The 20,301-nt window shown below is 35.1% G+C and overlaps 3 protein-coding genes across 8 annotated transcripts; all 3 read left to right on the top strand.

Annotated features, from left to right (window-relative positions):
• Positions 1-2,551: 2,551 nt before the first annotated feature.
• On the top strand, positions 2,552-6,430 carry LOC133883111 (signal peptidase complex subunit 3B). Its single transcript, XM_062322323.1, has 6 exons — positions 2,552-2,824; positions 2,935-2,982; positions 4,953-5,015; positions 5,656-5,709; positions 5,919-6,005; positions 6,117-6,430. The coding sequence occupies exons 1-6, from the start codon at positions 2,699-2,701 to the stop codon at positions 6,240-6,242; spliced, it is 504 nt and encodes a 167-aa protein (XP_062178307.1). The 5' UTR covers positions 2,552-2,698; the 3' UTR covers positions 6,243-6,430.
• A 2,286-nt stretch (positions 6,431-8,716) lies between these two features.
• LOC133851750 (uncharacterized) lies at positions 8,717-16,357 on the top strand. 6 transcript variants are annotated; one of them, XM_062288308.1, is made up of 14 exons: positions 8,720-8,905; positions 9,006-9,192; positions 9,629-9,969; positions 10,043-10,199; positions 10,747-11,087; positions 11,160-11,310; positions 11,936-12,276; positions 12,359-12,509; positions 12,885-13,219; positions 13,294-13,426; positions 13,765-14,090; positions 14,164-14,314; positions 14,639-14,973; positions 15,674-16,333. In XM_062288308.1, exons 3-14 carry the CDS (start codon positions 9,637-9,639, stop codon positions 16,193-16,195), a joined length of 3,276 nt encoding a protein of 1,091 aa, XP_062144292.1. In that variant the 5' UTR covers positions 8,720-8,905; positions 9,006-9,192; positions 9,629-9,636; the 3' UTR covers positions 16,196-16,333. The 6 variants fall into 6 exon arrangements, with proteins under 6 accessions (XP_062144297.1, XP_062144295.1, XP_062144296.1 ...); XM_062288313.1 differs by lacking the exon at positions 9,006-9,192 and having other exon boundaries at positions 8,717-8,905; positions 15,684-15,858; XM_062288311.1 differs by lacking the exon at positions 9,006-9,192 and having other exon boundaries at positions 8,719-8,905; positions 13,294-13,399; positions 13,753-14,090; positions 15,674-16,357.
• Positions 16,358-17,026: 669 nt separating this feature from the next.
• Positions 17,027-20,138, top strand: LOC133852144 (cation/calcium exchanger 5). The gene is made up of 2 exons (XM_062288826.1): positions 17,027-18,038; positions 19,032-20,138. Exons 1-2 carry the CDS (start codon positions 17,199-17,201, stop codon positions 19,794-19,796), a joined length of 1,605 nt encoding a protein of 534 aa, XP_062144810.1. The 5' UTR covers positions 17,027-17,198; the 3' UTR covers positions 19,797-20,138.
• Positions 20,139-20,301: the final 163 nt, after the last annotated feature.

Below are 20,301 nucleotides of genomic sequence, written 5' to 3'. Positions count from 1 at the left end.
GTTGTTCTATAAACTAAGGAAACACAAAATAAACCAAAAGTTGAAATTTAGGAAAGCAAAAGTAGTTCCCTCATTATTTTAATATTAAAAAAACATTATTTTTCTCTAACATTTATTTGAAACAATATTTAAATTATGGTTAATTATTAAAAAAAAAAAAAAAAAAAAAAGCCCTCCAAACTACCAGCCGTTTTTAAAGTAGCCTCTTGAACTACTAAGTGCATCACTCGAGCCCCACAAACTACCAAAAAGACATTTTTTGTCGAAATATTCATATAATACATTTGCCATATGTCATATTTTTAATTAAAATAAATAAATTTAAATTTAAAAATAAAAAATGCTAAAAAAATAAAACAAAATAAAAATAAAAATATGAAGGGGTGGCCAAACCACCCCGGTGGTTCGGCCACCCCACATAGTCAAAGAGAGCGAGTCAAGAAAAAGAAAAAAAAAAAAGAGAGAGAGATGAGGGTTTGGCCATTGGGGGTGGCCGCGGTTCGGCCACCCCCTACAAGGCTAAAGAGGAAAAAATAAAAAAATTAAAAAAAAAAAAAGATAAAAAGTTGAAGGATTGGCCTTTGGGGCTGGCCGAACCCACCTCCACGCCAAATAGGGGTGGCCGAGCCAACCCCAAGGCTCCGAAGCCACCCCCATTTTGCTCTTTGGAGGTGGCTGAATCACTCCCCACGTCTTTGGGGGGGTTCAACTACCCATTCATATTTTTTTAAACAGTTTTTTAAAAATTTTATTTGATTTTCTAAAATTAATTTTAAATTTTTATTATTTTTAAATCGAAAATATGACATGTGACAATAGTATTATATGAATATTTCAACAAAATTGGTCTTTTGGGTATTCTTTGGTAGTTTGTGAGGCCCGAATAATGCATTTAACAGTTCATGGGGCTACTTTAAAAACGGCTGATAGTTTGAAATGCTTTTTTTTTTTTTTATATATATAATTAACCCTAAATCTTTTATTTACAAACTTCACATTCACAGTAAGCAATTAAGCATAGATTTATATCAATAATTTGTTTGGGAAAAGTACACATATCCTCCTCAAACTACCACTCAATTGTTAATGTACCCTCCAAACTACCAATTGTATTAATATCCCCCCTTATATTACCAAAAAAAAATGTCAATGTTCTCCCTAAGACCAACAAAAAAACAAAAATGACCCTAATTTTTTTTTTAATAAGACAAAAATGTTCTTATAAATTCAAAAAAAAAAAAAACAAACTAAAACTAAAAAATTAAAAATTAAAAACTAAAAAATTGTTTAAAAAAAAATAAAATAAAAAACGAAGAAGAAAGATTTTTTATTTTTTAAAAAAGCAAACGAAAAAATAACTGAAAATTATTTTTTTTTTGAAAAAAAAAAACCAAAACAAACAAGAAAAAAACTAGTTTTTTATTAAATTAAAAATAAAACGAAAAGACTGATTTTTTTTTTTTTAAAAAAAGAAAAAACAGTTTTTTTTTTTAGAATAAATTTTTGTTATTTTATATTTTTTTAATAACTTTTTTAGTTTTTATTTTATTTTAATAATTTTATGATGGGCATTTTTGTTATTAGGGGGACATTGACATTTTTTAGTAGTTTAAGAAAAAACATTGACACAATTTATAGTTTGAAGGGCACATCAAACAATGATGTGATAGTTTTAAAAGATGTGTACTTTTTCCTAATTTTTTTTTCTTTCTCTCCCAGATAATGAATCTTTCTCTGAAGACTAAAAGCGGTAAAGAAGGAAAAAAAAAAAAACAAATCGCACCATCCTGAATGCCTCTTTTTCTCGAATTGTTGGAATTATTCGTAATAAAAAGATATTGGCTACAATTGAAAAGATCTTATCAACAAAGGAAAATGATTGATGGGGGACGATAAACCGTCCCCCAGCACCCCATTGATAATAAAAAATAATTTTTTTAAGAAAAAGAGGGTGACAAGACCGTCCCCTGTCTATCAGCCCTCATCAATAAAACTTTCATTTATTCAAGATCTAGGCATAGGTAGCAATAGACATTAGCCACAAAATGAAAATATATCCTTTTTTATTAAGGGTGCGTTTGGCATTGTAATTTCGTAAACAAAAAGTTCGATTTTAAACCAAATTGCAAAAAATGAATAGTTTGAAATTGCATTTTTAAAAAAATTACAATTTAAAAATACTTAAAATCTGCATTTTCAAATTGCATTCAATATGATATTTTTAAAAAAACACACAATTTTAAAGGCTAAAATTACAATTTTAAGGAGTAAACTGTAATTTTGTTAAACACTTCCCTACATTTTTATATTGCATATTTTTAAATCGTTATTTTAATATCGTAAATTCAAACAGATTCTAAAATAATATAAGAGGGCAAAATAATAATAAGTTAATAACGATGAAATAAAATTAGAAAATTAAAAAAGCCACATCAGCACGTAGCACGTATAGTGGGTCCACAGTACGTGTCCTGTCCAATAACAGCATGGAACCCTTTTACTCCCACTGGACACACCATCGCTTCATTGACATAAAAGGCAAAATAGAACACATCCCAATGGCACATCCTTCCTCCCGATTACCCTTTTCTCTCCCGGCCGAACCCAAGAACCAGCCGAAGCAGAAGAAGCAAAACAAAAGCAAAGAGAGAAACCCAAAACCCAAAAAGACCCAGAAAAAGAGAAGAAGGAAACAAAAATGCATTCTTTTGGGTACAGAGCCAACGCTTTGCTGACCTTCGCGGTGACGATCCTCGCCCTCATGTGCGCCATGGCCTCCGTCTCCGACAACTTCAACCACCCCTCTCCCTCTGCCCGTGTTCAGGTCCCTCTCCCTTTCTTTTCCTTAATTTTTTTTTTAAAGTTTTTAATTTTTTATTATGTTTTTGGTAGATCTATGATTCACTTACCTGATTTGTTTCTTTTGGTTTGTAGGTGTTGAACATTAATTGGTTCCAGAAGCAACCCAATGGGAACGACGAGGTAATTTTTGTTTTGTATTTTGTGGGGGGTTTTCTGTATATATTTATGACTTAATGTTTTAATTTGTGTGAATTATGGCTCGTACATTGACGGGTTTAGTCAGATTCGGGTTGTTTTTACTTATTTGTGGTTAATTTTGGAATAAAGCGACAAACTTGTGATACGCTATAGATTTTGATGGGTTTTGTTTTTTTGTTTTTTTATAACTATTTTGATGGGTTTTGTGAATTACAGTTTTTGATCACTGTTACTTTTCGTCATATTTATTTTTTTGGATAATTTTATCCATTATGTGTCGGATTTGTTCTGCTATGCTAGGATTTGAGTCGTATGTGTGTGAATTGATTAGAGTAGTATTTATGTGAATTCAGTCTTATGGTACTATTCATTTTATTTGCGAAATTGTTCAAAAGATGGTCTCTCTGGGGCTTATTCTCTTGATCGGTAGAGGATACTACATGTTTGTATGAACGGTAATGTTATATACCACATTTTTGTTGTACAATAATTTGTAGTCTTGACCAACTCTTGGCTTTTTTTAAAAAAAAGAAAAGAAAAGAAATTATCCAAAAAATTGGTTGGGATTTCCACGTTAGCATTATGGGATAATGGTGGAATGAAAATGTAGTTTCTAGTACGAATATTATTCATCTTTGTGTGGGTACATAGCATGTTTACAAAAAGAGTAATACTACATACGGTACCCTCATCTCCTCACTATCTCATTATGCTTACAAGGCACTGCTAGTCCACTCTTAGATCATCTCTTGTTAAAAGAAAAAAGAAAAAAAAATCAATGATGGAATGGCAATGCCACGTAGTGGGATGGGGTGTAGTACGCAGCATTACTCATCAAGTATTGAGGGTTTATAGAGCAACCCATCTTGGAGGCTGCCATACCTTCGAAGGAGGATGCCATAGACTTAGAACATCTCTACATGCAGTATCACAGTTAGGTAGACCAAATCAGAGAGTACATAATATAAACCACCTTTCAGCAAAGGATGACGTGATCTGCTGTTTCTCCTATCATTTAGTATTGAAGCAAATGTTAAGTCATCATAGTTGACTTATCTGTTAGCAACTTTCTAGGGATTTCACATTTGGGGATGCTTCTGATGACCATTAATCTAAACAGATTTACTGGAAAGTGCTAGGAACAAATCTTTTCCGATAAGATTTGAAAGCAAAAAACCCACTAGATTTAGGGAGCAAAGTTTGATCTTGCAGAAGGAAGGAGGTTAGTAAGCCTTTTGAAGGATTTTAGAAGGGATGATATTCTTTTGCTGCTTATTAGGCTTATGATGTCTTGGTCAGTCTTGAAGTAGCTACTGTTGGCCTTTTAAGTGAGAAGATCAGATAGCACCTTTCCTTCTTGACCGCTACTCAATACATCTGAGGTTTTTCTTCACTAATGAGATCTACTTTAAGCTATTTGACTTCATGAGAGAAATTGTCTTTAACCTATATTGTTTGAAGCTTCTTGTCAATCCTTTGTTAGTCTGTTTGATGCTCACATACTGAGACTAACTATTAATGTTGGCGGAGGTTATCAACATGTCATATTTAGGTAAATGATTTTAATTAAGCTGGTGGATACTTTTGACATATTTCTGTTTGCAACAGATCCTTCTATCTGAAGTGATTGATTAGGGCAGGAGGTCAGGAGCTCTAAATTTTTAAAGCTAGATGTCTTCTAAAGTAGATGACCCTTTGGTTGAGAAATTTAGTCTATGTATCTGGAATAATCCAGAGCTGACAAAATTGGTTAGTAGGGTTAGACAATGATCCACTGCTCTGTTTGTCCCATTTCTTCTCTTCCTGCTCATTAGTTTTTTGTTATTTTATTTTTAAATTCTTACTGCATTATTAATATTCTGTTTTGTTTATATTAAACATGTTATAATTCCACATAAAACTCCTATAATCACCTGTTCTATCTGAAGTAACGAGTCTTCCATTTTGTGCAGGTCAGCATGACATTGAATGTATCAGCTGACTTACAATCATTGTTTACGTGGAATACAAAGCAGGTTAACCATTTGACAAATACTTGTGTTTCACTTTGGCGATGATTCTTAGTCATGTTTTACTGGTTCCTTTTAGTTGTATTTGTGTACAAAAGAGAGTTCTTTGAAATGACGATTGAAATGATTTTGACAAATGATGCTAATATCTAAAGTACGAATATGAGGCTCGGGCTAAGAGGATTGAGTTCCACCAGTTTAGCTGCCCCTTGACTATATGTCAAAGATTGATTTAACTGTATGGAAAGTTTTTCGAATTCTTAAAATTGCTTGCATGCTCATTCTGAATTTTTTGCAAAGTAATTTGAAAAAGGAGAGAATGGATGAGGCCTATTAAACATTAATTATTCGTCCACCTTGACAGGAGTACTCTCGATGGTTGCTCATTCTGAAGTATAAACATGCAGCTCTAACTAGAGGATTTAGATTGTACAGAGACTTTTTCATATTTATGTCTTTCCCACTGTTTTGCTGCACTCGTGTTAGTGTCCCATGAATTTCTTAAAGCTCCAAGTAAAAAACAGCAAACTAACTCATATAAGTGGGATGCATAATTATATTCTACTTTTTACTGAATTTCCAGGCTATTATTCTTTTAAAGCTTCAAGTTTAAAGCTGAGATTTTTAATTGGCTACATTTTTGCAGGTTTTTGTATTCTTAGCTGCTGAGTATGAAACCCCTAAAAATGCGTTAAATCAGGTAAGCAATAGGCATTTGGTGCATTTCATATTTTGAAGTATCTCCATATCTTGTACTGAAAGATCTATGTTATAAATTTTCACTTTGAAATTGTTGGTCTTTTGTCTTTCCCCATCACATATTTATGTGCTAGTGTTTCATAATCCAGGTTTTTACTGCACAAATATCGTGTTTATCAATTGAATTGTTTTTGACACGTCATTTTGCAGATTTCCCTTTGGGATGGCATTATTCCTTCTAAAGAGCATGCAAAGTTTTGGATTCATACCTCAAACAAGTATCGTTTCATTGATCAAGTATGCCACCTTCATGTTGTGTTCTTAATACTTTTCATTTTCAAGCCTACTTTAGCCGTTTCTTGGCTTGAAAGAAAATTAATACTTTTTTTTTCCCCTCTCTCTGAGCAGGGAAGCAATCTCCGTGGTAAAGAATTTAACCTAACATTGCATTGGCATGTCATGCCCAAGACTGGCAAGATGTTTGCTGACCAAATTGTCTTGCCTGGATACCGCTTGCCAGAGGAATATAGATGAGTGTCTTTGTGTATGTTGCTGTAACTTTAGCCTTTTTGTATGAGGCTGTAAAAGGTCAGCTGAATTAGTAGCGGAGAAGCAGGCAAAGTTGCATGTTTTAGAATTGGAGGAAATGAATTATTGCTTGGAATTTTAGACTCACAAAATATTGTTGCCAGTAATCAGTTTCTTGCTCTTTCCTTGGAGGATTTGTTTGCTCCATTCTCTCACAAGGCATACATGCGAACCTCGGTTACTGGAGAGACTTGTCCATCTGCCAAAATCTTGAGAGCATATATGAAACTTACAACATTTAGAATGAACTAAAAATTTAGCAAAGCAGATAAGAATCCCATGAACACGTTTATTTCTATAGGCTTTTCTAAAACTTAAAACTATGGCCGGCTGTGTCGGGTTAGGATTGATTCATATAGTTTTATACCTAAACTTCGATTCGACCTAAACCCGATATGCAACATAATGGTAGATAATTTTTTCATGGCTTACGAATCCGACACGAATTTAATACAAACTTAGAGGGCCTGAGTTTAAGGATTTGACATGTTTAATTAAATAGGTCGAGTTATGGTTGACATACTTAGTTTTATACTCATATCTCAACACGACCAAACATAACTTTTAAGTCTTTGCCATTCTATCCCATGGATAGATAGAGATTGAGAACATGACGAAGGCTTTTATCCTTTCCGATCAAGAATATGGCCTCACAATCACTAGCCAATGTGTGCTTCTCTATGCGATTTCTAATTTCTCAGATGCCCATTGGAATTCTTTGTAGAGCTTGTAGAATAATTTTTATGAATTGTGATTAAAAAATGGTTATCAGTTGAAAGATGGAAATAATACAATGCCCCAGTTAATGAGCATATTACTAACATGAATGCTTGAGTTTATTTAGAAATAAGATTGTTGTAGAATAAAACAATTGATAAAACTGTCTAAGAACAATTTAACAAAAAGAAAGATCACTGGAAAAGAGTATTATTGATAATTATTGATGTAGTAAAGAATCCAGGTAAAAATAATTTGGCATTCTGATGAGAAAAAAAATGAAAAAATCTACAGAAAAAATAATGAGATTTTTTTAAGTCAATTTGAAACGATTGCAGAATTTGATTCAGTAATGTAATAACATATTCGATGTATTCAAGATGGTGAAATCTATAATCATTATCTTCGACATGATATACAAATTAAATCCATATATTTGCTGGCAATTGAAATTATAAATAATATTATTTAAAAATTAAAAAAGAAAAATATTTTTCAATTATACTTTATTTACTCCTGGTGTAAGTCATCAATAACAAATATCTCTACCATATGTTGATATTTCAACAAGTCAAATAAAAATAAATGAGCATTTTGTAGGATTTCTAAAAGTATATGAACTACTGGAAAATGTATTTTTAATTAAATTATAAATACAATAAAAAATCTTGAACTTGATATTAACGATATAAGAGAACAAGGATATGATAGCGATCTAATATGAAAAGAAGACAACAAGGGGTGCAAAAAAACTTCTTAACATAAATCCTAAAGAATTTTACACACCATATGGTTGTTATAATATTAACCTCAAAATAGGGGATATGGTCGATTCTTGTCTTAAAAGTATATCTTCCCTTGGAGTAGTATAACAATTTCTTTTGTCTCAAAATCAAAATTGATAAAATCCCATCGTATAAGATAGACAATAACAGAAGAAAGATTAATTGGATTAACAATGTTATCAATTGAAAATCAGATATTTAGAAAAACTTGAATATAAAAATATAATTAGTAATTTTGCATAAAAAAGTGTGAAGAATAATCTTTTAGAAATGCTAAATAATAAATACTATACTCTCACCCCAATCTTATCTCACAAGTGGCACCATCAGCCCTTGGTATTTTTCTTTTTGTAAGGATTAATGGACACTACCACATCAGTCTAGTTGGAGTTGGGTGTAAAATGTAATATTACTCATTATTTTTAAATAAAAAAAATATACTATACAAATTAAAAGTAAAATTTATTTAAATGTAAAAATGTGTCACTTAAATTTGTTATTTAGGCCTTCAAATATACGAAAAAAAATGCAAAATTAATATATATGGTTACACTAGTTTGCTATAAGGTCCCTATAGTTAAAAAGTGGCTTAAAAACTTTCTATGGTAAGCATAAAGGGCAAATAAGCCCTTACCCAGAATTTTCATTTGAAATTTTAGTGAAAACTGTCAGAGTGCCACATCACCGCCAATAATAGTATGACAATACACAATTTCTAACTATTTTTACTTATGTTGTAACTTTTAATTTTTAGAAAAAAAAAATCCTAAAACTAGCTAAAAATAGGCAAAATAATCAAAAAAATTATGTCTTAAAATAACAAAACATGATATCTCAAATTTTTTTATTGTGCCGGGGGTTGGTTATTGCATGTTAACGCCCCGATTCTTCCTGAAATTGAAGTGCTGATATATTCCTGAACCGGTGGAGGATATCCCATTCGCAGAGGAGAGTGTGGCACTCAACAGATCCAAACGGCATCCTACAGCGTTCTCTACCGTAAGCTCCAGCTGCTCCACGGAGACCCGTAAAACCAGACTCCGCCCCGAAGGCTTTTCCCTCGCGCACACTCTTCGCTTTTCTCTTTCTCCTTCAGACAAATCAAAGGTACCAAACCCTAATCTCTCTCTCTCTCTGTGCATGTATGGTGGTTATAATTGAATTATGAGATTAGCTTATGTTCTGTTTGGTTACTGAGAAAGTGTAGGAAACGGCGAAAGGAACTAAAACTTTGAATTATCATCTTTGTGATGCACTTGGAAGCTAAACTTGAACAAAACTTGAGCTGGGATTTTTACTTAATAGAAACCCGAAAACAGTGCTGCACAGAATTGAACATTCTCCCTTTCCTTTCTTTTCTTTCGGGCGACAAATGTAGAGTTGGAGCTCATATTGTATGTGTTCTCTCTATTAGCTTCATTTTTCTCACTGTTTTGAGTTTGAGTTGTTATTTTGCGATTGTATAAATGCTAATTTAGCAGTAGATAAACAAAACAGTGCACAAAGCTTTGTGAATTTTCCTCTGGGTTTTCATCTTCTGAGACCCACCCCCCCCCCCCAAATGGCATATTAAGTGAAGTATTACAATTTTAGTATATATCAGCGTATTTTCTTCGTTTGATCACTAGTTATAGTCTAAATTGTAGTGTTATGACTTTTGAAATGTTAAACACGCCAAAATAGCGTGCAAACACTGCTCATGCGCTTTAGGTGATATTTTAAGCGTGTATTTGTCTGTGTTACTGAAGACTAGATTTGAATCATCCTCAGTGGATTGAGGAAGCACAATTAAAGGGCACTATTGTTAGAATGATATTCTCAATGTTGTAGGGGAAGGAATGGGCACCCAAATGCCTACAAGCAGCGATCGTACAAGGACAAATTGGACACCAGAAATGGAACGCTATTTTATTGATCTTCTGTTAGATCAAGTACATAGGGGGAATAGGATGGGCCATACATTCAACAAACAAGCTTGGACTGATATGCTGACAATGTTCAATGCATATTTTGGATCTCCATATGACGAAAAGGTCTTGAAAAGTCATTATACTAATTTGTGGACACAATTCAACGATATAAAGAATCTTCTTGATCAGAATGGATTCTCTTGGGATGATACTAAGCAAATGGTCGTAGCCTGTCATCCTGTTTGGGATGCCTACATCAAGGTGCATTGCTTTTTTTGTTCATGTGTTCTTTTGATCTCTACCTTTGGGGGGAAAGTTAATTGACATAGTATAGATGCAGGCTCATCCGGAGGCACAGTCCTACAGAAATAAAGCCTTGATGAACTTCAATGATTTGTGCTTGATATATGCACACACGGCAGCAGATGGAAGATACAGCCGATCAAGTCATGATGTAGACTTTGATGATGACATTCAAGCAGTGAATATTGGTGTGTTTTTATGTCCTGTCATGGATCTGCAGAAATGTTGCTTTTGTCATTGGCGATGAAATGTATCCTATTGGTATTGTGCTTATATTGAGCCTATTTTGGCTAGTGATTAATTTGCTAATGCAAAGATCTAATTATTTATTTATTCATTTGTTGTTGTTGTTGTTGTTATAGAGTATGCATAAAACAAGAAAGAGTCATAAGCAACCAACTTTCCCGCCCCCCCCCCCCCCCCCCCCAAAAAAAAAAAAAACGGATGAAAAGAAAGACGTGGCAAAAAATGAGAACAAGGTGCTCGGCTTTGTGAAAAAGTGATCAGACCACTCCTGATGGTTTATTTTTCTGAAAGTGAATGTATTTTATTTCATTTCTTTTTTCATTAACTAACTAAGAACTAAATGCAGTAAAACTGGGTTTTATTATATATATATGTATGTATGTATGTATGTATGTATCTCTGTTAGCTTTATAGTAATGTGAATTTCAAGAAGTATCATCTGTTCTTAATGAATGAAAACTACTTTTACTGATTACTTAGTTGTTGTAGGTGTTGGAATGAATAACCTTGTCCCTGCAAGTAAAGAGCATTCAAATAAAGATTGGACGCTAGCCATGGACCGTTGCTTTGTCAAGCTTATGCTGGCCCAACTTAGAAAAGGCAATAAGGTCCGTAATACATTCAAAAAACAAGCATGGCAAGATATGCTCACCTTGTTCAATGGAAAATTTGGTTCTACATACAACAAAAGTTTCTTAAAACACCGTTATAAGAAATTATTAAGGTACTATACTGATATGAAGAGTCTGCTTGAGGTAAAAGGATTTTCTTGGGATGAAAAGCAACAAAAAATAGCAGCAGACAGTTATGTCTGGGATAATTACATCAAGGTATGCTAATGTATCCATTAAGTTATTGGAATTCATTTTTACCTTACTTTACACTTACAGTCGCTGATGTAGGCACACCCAGATGCACGTCAATATAGGAAGAAGACCTTACTGAACTACAGAGATTTGGAATTGATATTTGGAAATGGAGTCAGCAATGGGCATTGTAGTCATTTGCAGCGAGGGAAAAACTTTGAAGATGACATCATACAGATTAAGACTGGTAAGTTTCATTTTTTTTAGTGTAATTTGTTGGAGGACCTTTACCGTGTAAAACCTGTATTCCTATGGATGCTCCTCTTCAATTTCTTAATAAAATTATTATTTGCTCATCAAAATAAGAGTGCTGCGGTTCATCTTTATGTCTCCAATTGGAATTTTATAGATTGTCAGGATTAGCACTTTGGATAATGGTGTGGTGCCCAGTAGGGATTTAAAATTCATAAAACTGGAATTTTATTAGACACAAGTTTAATTGGAGAGAAAGGTATGCCGTATAACAGTTATATTTTCCTATTAATGTGTGATTTCCTTTAATGGAAATTGGATTTTAAGGTTTTAGTTTGTCCATTGCATGGCTGCAAGCATGACCAGTTGTCAAGATGCGTGAGATTGCTAGTTATGTTAATAGTTTCTTTAAATTTTCCCTTGGCACCAGAGAGTTATTGAGGTGTAAGCATTGTTATGTGCCAAGAGCAATGCTATCAGTTAATGTTGTGAAATTAGATGAATTACATTAAGTCAATGATGATAAGCATGTGCTTCTAGCATAATTTATGTTCAAAACTCATAAATATTTTGTTGAATGAATAAGTTATCCCTGTAAATCAGTTTTATCATCCCTGTAGGTGAAGAAAGGAGGGAGCATTCCTCTGCTGGTAATGAATGTCTGAAAATGAGCTGGACATCACCAATGGATCGTTACCTCATTGAATTGTTACAAGACCAGGTGCTTAGAGGGAATAAAATTGGTCATGGATTTGTAGCTGAAGCTTGGATTGAAATGGTCAGATTGTTCAATGCAAAATTTGGAACTCGCTATGACAAAGATCCTCTGAAGAATAGATACAAATATTTGAGGCAGCAATATAATGACATCAAGGTTCTTCTTGAACAGAGTGGGTTTTCTTGGGATGAAACAGGAGAAATGGTAATTGCTGAGGATTATGTCTGGGATTCGTATACCAAGGTGAGTGGCCATCTACACATTCTTGTATCTTTTAGATATTTTTTTTTTGTTTTATTATGTGGCTTATGTATAATATATGCAGGTGCATCCTGATGCTCTTTCGTATAGAAATAAATCCGTCCCAAGCTATCACAAATTATGTGTTATATATGGTGAAGAAGTTTCTAATGGAAGATACAGCGTTTCGGCATGCAGTGCAGACCTTGACAGTGAAGACCGAGATTTGATGATTGGTATGTTTCTTGTTTCAGCAGTTTAATACTTCCCAAATCATTTAAGAATGGTCTTGTGTGCTTCTTGTTTCCATTTTGTTCTTAACCTACAGGAACAGTTGTCTTTCAGTTTCATTATCTTTTATGTTGATTGCTATCCCAGTTCTGATGTCCCAGAACCCATATAATTCTCAAACCAAATATTTTTACTTTATTTAAAGGCGTTGTTGACCAGGCTAGACTATTCTGATTTGTGTAACTCTGGCTAAAAGGAGAGTGGAACCCCAGCATTTGATTAAAAAAAGAAGGAATTATCAGTTGCTAATATTGAACATATCATTTCTGAAATACATGTTTCTTTTTGCATTAATTTACAAAATCTCTGGTTTGTGAAAGGAGAGGACATCCAAGGCTGTGAAGACAGTGATTGTTCAAGAACAGACTGGACACCCTCAATGGACCGTTATCTCATTGATGTTATGCTAGAGGAAGTGCGCAAGGGGAAGAAGATCGATCTCATTTTCAACAATCAAGCATGTATAGATATGCTTATGTTGTTCAAGGAAAGATTCACTTTACAACATGACAAAGATTTTCTGAAGAGTCATTATAGAAGTTTGGAAAAGCAGTACTATGATATGAAAAATCTTCTTGACCACAGAGGGTTTTCATGGGATGAAACACAGCAAATGGTCACAGCTTTTGATGATGTTTGGGATGCTTATTTAAAGGTGCATTGTCAACTTATCTTAGTCTTATATGTCAGTTTCAATTATATTTGGCTGACACTTCCATGTATGGGTAGGAAAACCCAGATGCAAAATCATACAGAACCAAGTCAAAGCCAAATTACAATGATTTGTGCTTGATTTATGGAAATCCAGCTTCTGATGGAGGGTGTAACCAAGCAGGTCGGGATTTTGGCTGTAATGGTGTTGGTGAGACTTTGTTTTTGACAAGCAATCCGCTGGATCTCTCCTTTTTTTTTTTTTTTTGCCCCCACCCCCTTCTCAAGTTCTCAATATTGGACTGTAGTCAAAGAGCAATTAGTTTTAGGCATTCGATGTGTTCGAATGTATGTGTGATACTTTATATTGCATTGTTTACAATATGATTTTGTCAAGAGAGAGGTGTATAAAACCTTTCTTGAAACTCACCTGCCTTCAGGCCAAGGAAAAAAAATTCATCAGTCAAAATAAGCCTTTTCTTTTCTTTTCTAATCAGTAAATAGAGATTACTTTTCCCCATATTTACATTGTTTTAGAATTTTCTGAAGGCCCCAGACTTAACAATAGCAATCACTGGAGAACTGATTGGACACCGTTGATGGACCGATATTTTGTTGATCTAATGTTAGAGCAAATTCGCGACAGAAGTATGGTTGATCATAAATTTGACAAACTAGCCTGGAGCGATATGGTTGCAAAGTTTAGGGCTGAATTTGGGTCTCACCATGACAAAGATGTCCTGAAAAGTCGTTTTATGAATTTGAGAAAGCGATTCAATGATATGAAAACTCTACTTGACCAGAGTGGATTTGCTTGGGATGAAATGCAGCAAATGATAACTGCTGAAGATGATCTCTGGGATACTTATCTCAAGGTGCTCCTTTCTTTTGAATTCCTATTGCATAAAATTCTTTTTGGTCTCATTGGCTTACAGATAGTTTTTGCAGGAACACCCTGACGCACGAACATACCGTAATAGAACTCTTCCGAATATCAATGATTTATTTTTGATATACGGGAATGGCAACTTTGGCAAAAGGCAAAATTACTCAAATCACACTATGGATGCTGAGGACTATAAGCTGGGAGTAAATATTGGTGCGTCTCTCGTATTTGCACACTAACTATAGGTAGACATGCATAATTATAGGAAGGCCATGCAAAAACTGCACTAGCATTGGTTAATGTAATAAGTATTATACTATTGCTAGTATGGTTAATGTAATAAGTATTATATTAATTACTGCATTATTTTTTTTCCTGAAAGTGTCATATAAAAGCAGTTAAATATATGCATTCCAGGTAATGTTTGAAATTTTATTGAACAGAATGAAACAACGTAATTATTTCATTTTGTCTTTGGTATGATGTAGCTGTAAAATAAACTCTCTCATGTAATGAAAAGTTATTTTGAAGTTGCAGATGAAGAGGACCAATCCCCTTTTGATAGTGATTCTCTGAAGATTGACTGGACAAGACAAATGGATCAGTATTTTATTGATCTTATGTTAGAGCAGTTGCACAGAGGGAATAAGATTGGTCATACGTACAATGAGCAAGCTTGGACTTGGATGGTTGCATTATTCAATAAAAAATTCGGACTTCTTTGTGACAAAGATGTATTACAAGATCGGTATTTGAGCTTGATGAAAGTGTATACGGATGTCATGGATCTCCTTAATCTGAATGGCTTTGCTTGGGATGAAAGCTACCAAATGGTGACAGCTGATGATGAAGTTTGGGAAGCTTATATCAAGGTGCAATTCTTTATTCTTTGGTGATGTTGCTAGGACTAAGGGTGTTCCCTTTCCGTTTTCTCTGGTTATCACTAAAGATCACCCCACAGTATGGTACACAAACTCACACTTAGGTTCCGTTTGTTTCAACTTACAATACTTTTTGGAAATTTTTTTCCCTATTTTTCGGTGTATGGTACAATCAAAAATCGTGGTGAAACTGAAAATATTTTCGGTCGACTAGGAAAGCTTTATTTCCATAAAATGGTTTCTATTATTTTGATTCCATTAAAAATAAAGGAGCACTAGAGGCAGGTAGTAACCTAACCCTTAAGAGTCTGATCAAGGGGGGAGCCCTCTCTTATCTATCAAAGGAAATATCTATGTGCGTGTTTTTAAAACTGTAAACCATTTTTCAAGTTTGAACTTCTCTTTCATAAATTGCTGGACTTTGTCGGACCACCGCCGGAGGTTGCCGAAAGTTGCCGGACGTTTTCTGCCATTGCTCATTTTTTGTACAACCCAAACAACGAAAAATATTTTCAGAGGTTAAACATTTTACGTCGAAACAAACAGAGGTTAAACAAATTTTGTCTTCTTCTTTCTGTTCCCTCTCCCTCCCTCCCTCCCCCTGATGAGATGATATTAATACCATCTTCATGAAGTTGAACATTGAACTGGATAATTTGATTGGCTTTCACTTAAAAATGATATTTTGCAGGAGCATCCAGGTTCAGTTGCATACAGAGACAGGATCTTAGATGGTTACTGTGATTTGTGCTTGATTTTTGGTAATGGAAGTAAGAATGGTAGATCAAGTTGTTTCGAAGTAAAAATGGAAGTCAATAATAATACCTGTGGGATGGGGATTGATGGTATCTTTGGAGATATGCAATCTCCAGCAAGGGAGTTTGAAATATCTCATAAGAGGAAAAAGCGGAAATCTGCAACTGTGTCAACCTCAGCATGCACTCAAAAAGTTCAAAGAACCATCAAGGAGGAGATACAGGAAGCAGTTGAAGATAAGCCATGTGTAGTGAAAGCATTTGTGGGTAGTGAAGAGGACAGGGATTACAGCTCAATAGAATGCATTGTTGCAGCACTTCAAACTGTTCCAGACATGGATGATGGGCTCTTTTTGGAGGCTTGTGAACTTTTAGAAGATGAGAGAAAGGCCAAGATGTTCGTGGCCATGGATGTCACAGCGCGGAAGAAGTGGTTACTCAAAAAGCTTCGATGGTAGCCAATTTGTCTTTTGTTGGTATTAGAATTTTGGTACCCTTCTGAAGTTTTGTCCATGTAAATAAGACCAAATATTAGTGTAAAGGCCTTTTTCTTTTATATGCAATATCCCCATATGATTTCGTTGTTGAAATGGAAATTACATTTTAGCTTGTTTGGCAAATGGTTGTCCCGGTGGAATATTTGTTTAAATAATAGTAAACAATGATTGATGTGAAATAAAGTATAAAAGAGTTTGAAATTGTTTTATAGAAAAATAAAAAGGTTTTGTTTTGTAGTGAATTTTTTTATTTGAATAATAATAAAAAATTATTGATGTGATATAAAAAGTGAATTTTTTTTTTTTTTTTATTTGACTTATTTTGTGAAAAGTAAAAAAAAATTGAAAAAAAGTGAGAGTTGTTTCCAAACAAGCTCATTTGCAAATGTTGTAAGTTTTCTTGAACTGTCCTTTTTATTCCTTGCGAGATAAGTCGAAATGGTTACAAGTATTAAATAGTAGTCCTCTAAACATAACACAACAAAATATGATACAAGGAGTGATACACATTATTAAGTGTTTATTCGTTAAGGTGTCCGTAAAAATTACTATAGAATAAAATAATAAATAAAAAAAAAATAATTTTTATTATCACATCAAAAAAAATATTTAAAATTACGTGTAATTAATTGCTTTTTACGCGCACTACTTTATAGTTATTAAATTATGGTAATAACAATTAGCCCAAGGTTTGATTTGGAATGAATAGAACATGCTAGCAATATTAAATTATTTAAAAGAATCAATTTTTTTTTTTTGGATGGTTTCTCCCCTTCCTTTTGCCTCACAAAAAACGCGTCAAGTTGGAGAAAGCTGTGAGGGAATGACTCACAGAAAGCTGTGAAAACTGAAAAGCCCAATTTATCACGGTTCGGTTCGTTACTGAGTCAACTCAGAGACACGCACACAGAGTGAGAGACAGTGGCGCTTGACAAAGGGGAGGGGCTGATGTGAATCCCATGGCATGGCCTTCTCTCTCCCCCACTCCCTCAAAACAATTGCACTCTTTCTCTCCCTCCTCTCCTCACTCCTCTTCTTTCTTCTCAAATCCCCAGCCAATCCCTTCCCTTTTCGTCATATCCCCAACAGATCCCTCCTCACCAAAACGCCATCTCCTTGCTCCAACTCCACCTCCAATGCCCTCCTCAACTACTCCTGCCTCTTCAGCCAAAACCCATTTCTCTCTATCCTTTCCCTTTCCCTCCTCATCCTCCTTTTCTTCTACATCCTCATCAAGACCGCACAGGACCACTTCTCCGTAGTGACCACCAAACTAGCCAACCAACTAAATCTATCACCATCTATTGGTGCTGTTACTCTATTAGCCTTAGGCAATGGCGCTCCAGATGTGTTTGCATCAGTTGCCGCTCTCCGTGGAGGCCAGTTTCGAACTGGGTTCGGTGCAATACTCTCCGCCGGCACGTTTGTCTCTGCACTTGTTGTTGGTTTCGTGGCAATCTACGCCGCACCCTTTTCGGTGGATCCCGTGCCGTTTGTGAGGGACGTCTTGTTTTATTTGATTGCGGCGTTGTTTTTGTTCTATGTCTACCTTAGTGCGGAGATTTTTCTGTGGCAGGCTGTTGGGTTTGTTGTGTTTTATGTGTTTTTTGTTGGGATTGTGTTTTGGATGGACTTGGGATTGGTTGAAGGGAGAGGGAGAGGGAAAGGTGGGGTTGAGGTGGGTTTGGTTGGGGAAGGTGAGGTGGAGAGGGGTTTTGTTGCGGTGGACTGCGAGATAGGAGAGGTTTCAGGAAATCCGGGGGAAGTAAAGCCAGGTTTCGGGTTTTGTCGAGCTCTTGGAATGGTATGTATGAGACTAGAATCGTTCTTTTTTTTTTTTGAAAAAAATGTTCGAAAGTTGTTTGATGTTATTTGGTGTTCTATACTTCTATGTGTCTACTGATTTATTTAAATATATGATACTATGAAGGTTGGCCTAATTTATTAGTCATGCTCATGTGTAGACTATGATTTGTTTTTCGTAATGAAATCCGAATAATTGTAGGTTTACATGGTAACCCAGTACTTGAAAAATCATAACTAGTTAGGAGGTGGAATGATGTCTATGTTAACTGTTTCAATTATTACAAACAAATGATAGCAAACTTAAAAAAATTTGCAGACTGACTATGCAATAGCCCTGCTAACTGCCCCAGCACCTTGTTTTTGGATGTTCTAGTCATTTTTTGTTTCCACAATCAGATAGTTTGGATCTGAAGGGGAAAGCTTTCTGTTGTTGTTGTTTGTTTGTTTACTTCTTCCTCTGTTTATAAGGTTCTTCTTTTACCAAGGAGAATATGAGCAAGAGCATATGTGATTCTCTTTAGCCAAAGCATGAAAGATAGTGTAGAATCCTCTATATATGATGGTCATGGAAATGACACAAATTCGGACTTAAGATTTGAGGCAAAATACAGTTGAGGTGCCTGGTGCGATATAAATTCTGAAAGCTAATTCTCTTGAAGGGTCAAGCAGAGTTTGAGTTTTATATTGAAGATTTTCCTCTTGATTTTGAGGATGAAGGTTAAAAAAAAAAAAGACTAGTTCGTTTGTATTATTATGATGCATCTTGCCCTTATCTGACAATCCCTCAAAAAAAAATCCCCAAACAAAACAAGAAATAGAAAAGGTGATAAAAGAAAATGCTCAGTTTGGAACTCTTCTAATCTCCCTGTACTTTGAGGATGCCATGAAACTCATGTTCAGGTTCACATTGTTTTGTCTCTGCAGAAATCAATTGTAAGTGGCTTTTTTCAGTTGATATTGCCCTAATTTTCTCTTTAATTTTCATATGCAGATGTCAAAAGTATGGGAGCTTCCTGTCTCGTTTCTTTTAAAGATCACAATTCCACAAACCGCACCTTCAGAATGGAGCAGAGTCTACGCGTCAGCCAATGTCGCTCTTTGCCCCCTAGTCCTTTTATGTGCTTGCAACACATTCATGCCATTTGATCATCCGATTGTTTTCCTCCTTCCACACACTCATTTCCCTCTCTGGTTTATAGTCCTACTGGCGAGCTCCTCTCTTGCGGTCCTCCACTTTATAGTGGAAAAGGAGCCCCCAAAAACTGAGCAATTGCCTGTATTGATCACAGCATTTGTTATGAGTGTGTTCTGGATATCCACCATTGCTGGGGAACTGCTGAACTGCCTTGCAGCACTTGGGGAAATTCTCGAATTGCCGCCAGCACTCCTTGGACTCACTGTACTTGCATGGGGAAACTCAGTTGGGGATCTTGTTGCTGATGTGGCAGTTGCCAAAGCAGGTCAGCCAGCAATGGCCATGGCTGGCTGCTTTGCCGGGCCAATGTTTAACATGCTTGTTGGGCTTGGAACTGCTTTGGTGATGCAAACAGCCAATGTTTATCCAAATGCTTATGAGCTCCATTTCCACATGGGTATCGTGATTGCATTTGTCTTCCTGCTATTGAGCCTGATGGGGTCTCTACTAGTTATTATTTGGTATAGATTCCGGGTGCCTAGGTTCTGGGGATTCTGTCTTGTTGGTCTGTATATTGTTTTTACAGCCATAAGCTTAGTTATTGCCAAGTTTTCAGGGTAATTTTTGACATTTGTCTGCATAATGACCGGTGGAGTACATTTATCAATGCCAGCCAATGTGAGAGAGATGCGGCTGCTACCTGTTGGGTATCTCTGCTCGGGGGGACATGCCAGTTGTTAGCATTCGAAGGAGAAGGATGAAAGGATTGAGTAGACCGCAATTTAAAGATAGGTAGCTTACAGTTGGATTAATTTTGGTTCCTGATTTGTTTATCCACCGCGTAGGTGATATTCTTTATTAATTGCCAAAAAAATTTTTTGATTCATATCAGAATCATCTTCTTGTAATAGGAAAATGTCAATGTATAATTTTTTGCCACAAAGTATAGTCATATTGCAGTTACTGGCCTGTACTTTCATGCTTATCTGAGCTTCTCTTGGTTGGCTTTTCGAAGTAGTCACCATTTTCAATTTCAAATAAACATGGATGGAAATGGGCTCCTTTTGTAATCCCCGAGAAAAATAAAAGTTAAAGGAAAACAGAGATTCGGAGATAGTAAAATAAA

Source organism: Alnus glutinosa, chromosome 12 (assembly GCF_958979055.1).
Source record: "Alnus glutinosa chromosome 12, dhAlnGlut1.1, whole genome shotgun sequence".
NCBI classification, from domain to species: Eukaryota; Viridiplantae; Streptophyta; class Magnoliopsida; order Fagales; family Betulaceae; genus Alnus; species Alnus glutinosa.
The sequence above is the reverse complement of the archived record's forward strand: the minus strand, read 5'-3'. Positions and strand labels throughout refer to the sequence as shown.